This window comes from Bacillus rossius, chromosome 6, assembly GCF_032445375.1.
Source record: "Bacillus rossius redtenbacheri isolate Brsri chromosome 6, Brsri_v3, whole genome shotgun sequence".
Lineage (NCBI taxonomy): Eukaryota > Metazoa > Arthropoda > Insecta > Phasmatodea > Bacillidae > Bacillus > Bacillus rossius.
In genome coordinates this window covers 27,307,911-27,313,147 of record NC_086334.1, presented here as the reverse complement: position 1 = coordinate 27,313,147, position 5,237 = coordinate 27,307,911, and the positions used below count along the sequence as shown (strand labels likewise).

General features: G+C 37.5%; 1 protein-coding gene across 1 annotated transcript; it reads left to right on the top strand.

The window, feature by feature from the left end:
- Positions 1 to 465: 465 nt before the first annotated feature.
- Positions 466 to 4,078, top strand: LOC134532918 (uncharacterized). Its single transcript, XM_063369967.1, has 2 exons — positions 466 to 707; positions 2,533 to 4,078. The coding sequence occupies exons 1-2, from the start codon at positions 575 to 577 to the stop codon at positions 3,216 to 3,218; spliced, it is 819 nt and encodes a 272-aa protein (XP_063226037.1). The 5' UTR covers positions 466 to 574; the 3' UTR covers positions 3,219 to 4,078.
- The last annotated feature ends 1,159 nt before the right edge of the window (positions 4,079 to 5,237 follow it).

The following is a 5,237-nucleotide window of genomic DNA, read 5'->3' as shown; positions in this document are numbered from 1 at the left end:
GATACGGAATAACTTACTACAGAAAAATAAAATAACTCTTTGAATCTCCTACACAAGTTTCTTTGGCTGTTCTTCTTGTGTATAGTGTAATCGAACAGCCGGAATATTATATCAAATTAGATAAATGAACTGAAAAGAATTAATTAAGAATAAGAGAATTAAAAATATACACCAGATCTCTCTTTGAAAATAAGAATAAGAATTATGACAGAATAACACCCTGGAAACCTGTATAAGCAAGCTAAAAGGATATGAATTATTATATAATATAAACTGTATTATATTATATAATATATATATATGTGTGTTAAAAATATAATCATGTGTGCAATAAATATAAATAAACTACTCTTGCAAACCTTATAAAAAGGATTATATCCAGAGTAGTCTTTAAGTAAACATACATAATCTATAATATGATTATTTTCTATAAAGCTACAAGATAATCTGTCGTATTAGCATGAGTATTATCATACAGGCAGCGGAGCGTGGCGGCGCGGAGCGGAGCGGTGCGTAGCGGCAGTTGAAGAAACAAATCATTTTGTTTCTTGCGAGCGGCAGGAGCGGCAGAGCGATGGATGTAGAGCAGCTAATTGTTGAAGTGTTCGCCAGAAAGCCTTTGTGGCAAGTGAAAAATTGCCAGCATCACAATCGAGGTGTGATAGATAAATTGTGGGGAGAAGTTGCATCAGCTTTGGAGTCTGATAGTAAGTACACTGCAATCATATTTTGTGTAAGCTTGAAAGTCGTAATATTTGAATAATTTTTTATGTATACCTATCTGCACTAAACATTACATAATAAATAAACGGTTTCTTTGTAATTAGTTAATATTAGGCATATGTAAGTACGTTCACATTATAAATGCACTGCTTAGATAAAAATTATGTCAAAAAGATTTTACTCTTCCGCAACAATTCATTATTGTGCAGTGAGTGAAACGCATACGTTTGTGTGCAAACCATTGCCATTTTCCACGAGTAAATTAAAAGTATTATTGCCTTTTTTGACTGAATATATTCTAAATGTTTGCCTTTAAGCATTACACTGAGTTAACATATAAGATACATGGTTGCATACATTTAGTTGTAGGCAAGACAGCAATTCCTTCTTATTTATGTACTAATGGCTGCGGAAACGTACATGAAAAGTTTTCCAAGTGGAAAAAAAATATGTTAATAAAAAAACATTAAATGTTATTCAATGAGTTATTAGTTAGCCTACCCCTATGTAGATTGTTTACAACACTTTTTAACATTGTTTGTTAACAGCATATTTTTTGTAATTGCCTAGCATATTTCGACACAAATATTAATCTAGGTGTATGTAGGCTACCTATAGTCAACCTACGTATTATATATTGTATATAGATACCTCGAGTATACAGGGCATTTTATGACATTCCAGATAAATATAACGAATGATTCGTGCACTGTACATTGTACTTTGTTGAATTATTTTATAAGAGCCTATGTGACATGATGTAATCTTTAAACACTTCGCGAATGTAAAGTGAACGTCGGGTTGCTCTGTTATTTCTTCTGTTTCTTCTCTCTCTTCCGTTATCTTCTTCCTGGATTGAAAATTGACTAACTTCCTTGAAAGTAGGATCATTTTCGCCGTCTCTTTCTCTCACAACATTGTGAAGTACACAAATACACTTAATAATGTCAATAGCTGTTTCTACGTTCGTTTCGATTGCCTTACTTAACACTCTCCATTTGGCATACAATAAGCCAAACGCACACTCAACACATCTTCTCGCTCGAGACAGACGATAATTAAACATATTTTCAGCAGGGCCAAGATGAGTTCGGGGAAATGGGCGTAAAAGGTAGGGTTTTAGAGGGTACGCTTCATCTCCAATCAAAACCACAGGCAGTTTCACATTTGAGTTTGGAAGTTCTTCATCGGGAGGCAGGTTGAATGTATTGCTTTCCAGGCGCTGGTACAATGCTGATCCTGAAAATGTACCCCCGTCGCTTTGATTTCCTCTTCCTCCTACTTCAATAGATATGAATCTGTAGTCTGCATCAGCTAATCCTTGCAGTACAATTGAAAAAAAATGTTTGTAGTTGTAATAAAGTGAACCACTATGTGGTGGACATTTCACCATACAATGCTTACCGTCAATTGCAGCTACACAATTAGGAAAATTCCAGCGGTTCCAAAAAGCTCTTTTGCTGGCATTCAATCGTTCTTGTGTGGGTACAGGCATGTGAATCGGAAACAACTGAAGCCAGATAGCTTTGCATGTGTCTATAACTATACATCTTACTGTTGAGGCTCCCATTCGAAATGAAAATCCGAGTGATCTGAAAGAAGCGCCGGTTGCTAAGAACCTGTAAGAAATCAACCATTTTAGACAATTTTGACATTTTACATTGTTACAGATTATGCTTATCATATGCACTGCCATTGAAAAATAAATTATCTCAACTATATGTTTTGGCTGCATGTAATGTAAATGTGAAAATTATTGCAACAGAAATATATTTATTCGTCTCATACTTTCTTTTTTTTTGGTTACAGCAGAAGAATTGCGTAAGAAATGGAAGAATTTGAAAGACCGATTCAGGAAGGAGCTGAGAAAAATAAGAGATAAGAAGTCAGGTGCTGATGGGGCTACCCAACAGGAAAGTGACTGGCCATTTTTTCCATTGTTGCACTTCTTACGGGATCAGATGACTCCAGCACAGATGAGCGGTAATTTGCAAGAAATGACAGCTTCTGAAATCCATGATACAGCAGGAAACAGTGATGATGAGGGAGGACAGGAGACACAAGTACGGTTTGCAAGTGAAAGAACAGTAGATCGACCGCAAACACCTCCAAACACGTTAGTTCGGACACCAGATACTCATGAGCTTGTTCGAAAAAGGAAAAGAGACAATTCACAGGACGTGGCCACGCAGAAGCTCTTACAAATAGAGGAGAAAAAACTGGAATTCCTACGAAAGGAAAACGAGCAAGAGAAAAATGATGACTACCATTTTTGTATGAGCATTATTCCACATATGAATAACTTCACCTCGCGACAAAAATTGCGTGTGCGTAACAGAATTCAAAGTGTGATTATTGAAGAGTTAGATAAAATAGAAGGCACACAGACTAATCAAGATGGGCTAACAGGATACGTGTACGGGGAGGACGGTCACTATACACAATTACCAATTCACAACAACCAGTCATACCTCCCAGGACCTTCTCATATTTAAGTTGTTGAAGTTTTTAGCATGGTTGCAGTGTACAACAATTTTTTATTTGTTTTAAATATCAAGCAGTGTTTTTATATTTATAACTAATGACTATATTTAATATTTCTTTGTGAATTCCTGGTTATAATATGACAACGCAATTGTGGTATGTAGGTATCTATGTAATGGTATTTCACGTTTGATTTTCTTTTAAACGTAAGTAGTAAAACTTGATTTACTTTGTTAAGGCATATAATTTTTTTTTTGTCGTTCTGTCCCTACATAATGATTCATTTCTTGTCACTCCACATGAGTAACAACGTTAATTGTTTCAAATAACATTTATTTAACAAAGAAAAGCAAGAACTGTGCCATACGAATAATTTGAACCTATTGAAAATTTGTGAGATAACACTTAATAGTTAAAGTAAAAATAACGTCTTAATCACCTTATAGTTACCACCAATCTTTCTTCAGCACATATAGGTCTCCTCCAGTTTGTTTCTTGTTTCGTAATAGTGGAACCGACTTGATCAAGTATGTACATAAAAGTTTCCAGCGACATTCTCATGTACTGGAAAAATCTGTCCGGATGTCTTTTCACTACCGCGAAAAGGTGATGATATTCACCATTATAACATCTACTTTCACATATTTCATGTATCCACAATCGTCTCCTTTTTTGTGTTAATACATTGTACTTCAAAACAGTATTTTCAACGAGAAACATACGGCGACGCACCTTCGACAGCGACATTATGATACCAATGAATAGGTGTGTGATTGCACTCCGCTGTGGTCTGTTCTGTCTGGAACACTAGCGCTGCTTGCCGCTTCGCTGCGGAACGCTGTCTGTGTGTAGCGCCGTCGCTGCGCCCCGCCCCGCCCCGCGTCACGCCGCGTCTTGCCGCGTCGCGCCGCGCCGCGCCGCTGTATGTGTGTTTCTACCCTAACGCTTCCAGGCTGGTTGTGCAAGTCGCAGCCATGTTTATAGAGATTATGTTTCATCGCGAAAATTGTTGCGCGAAGATAGTTTGCGTTCAAGAGCATAGTCTTTGGACTCATATAGTTAGAGATATGGACTGGAAAAATTCGTGGGGTCAATATGCTCGGAAAATGTCACCGACTCATATAGGCCGTTGTCTCGTGAGACGTTTGTGATTCGATACTGCTTTGGTTGATGGCTTTTCGTTGGCCCAGAGTAACCCCTTAATGGGTTACATAGAAACAAAATTTCCGCACTAAGTTTTCCATTGAAAACAATTTATAACAAATGAAATTCAATTCTACATTGCTACCGAAAAGTTAATCTTTTTTTAATGATCCAGCCAAGAGTGGAACGACCTTCCTTTACTGAACAAAGCCAGTGAAGAATTAAATAGTACCAACAAAAAAATTGGGTTTCAGACCAATAAACTATTGTTTCGGGTATTCATTTCATCCAACAACATAGAGCCATGTAGTTTACGCGCAAAGATTTCCAGAACGGCCATGTGTTACAAACTCTCCAGCAGTGTCTGTATTTCGTGGTTGGCTGGGTTTCTTTCAGTTGGATGTCTACTGTCAGCTCACCAATCAAATCTCTCCATTGCTGAAGCAAACGAGTCCTGGATGGCCGGGCCAAATATGGTAATGGCTTCTCTTGCAGACGACCGCCAATTACAAGGGGACAGTGGTTATAGCAGGCATAGTATACCATATTCCAGTCTAATAAGTAACTAGATTATTTCGCGAAAAATACGTGCTCCTACTTATACATAATCAAGCCTACTTATAACTAAAGACTGGAAAAATTCGCGTATTCGATGACCTCCAGGATAGACTCCACGATATTCTGCATCATTGGGCAAACGTCATCTGTTCAATGGCTGCTGACATGCGAGGCGTCTCGAGTGATTCGTTTCTTTTTTGATCGAGGGTCTCTAATCGCCTTGAGTCATCCATATTAAGAGTGAACCAATAGTAGAAGAAGCCCCAAGGTATAATTGTTTGAAGTTTATCATATCACGAAATTAATCCGCGAATTTTTCCGGTCTCTAC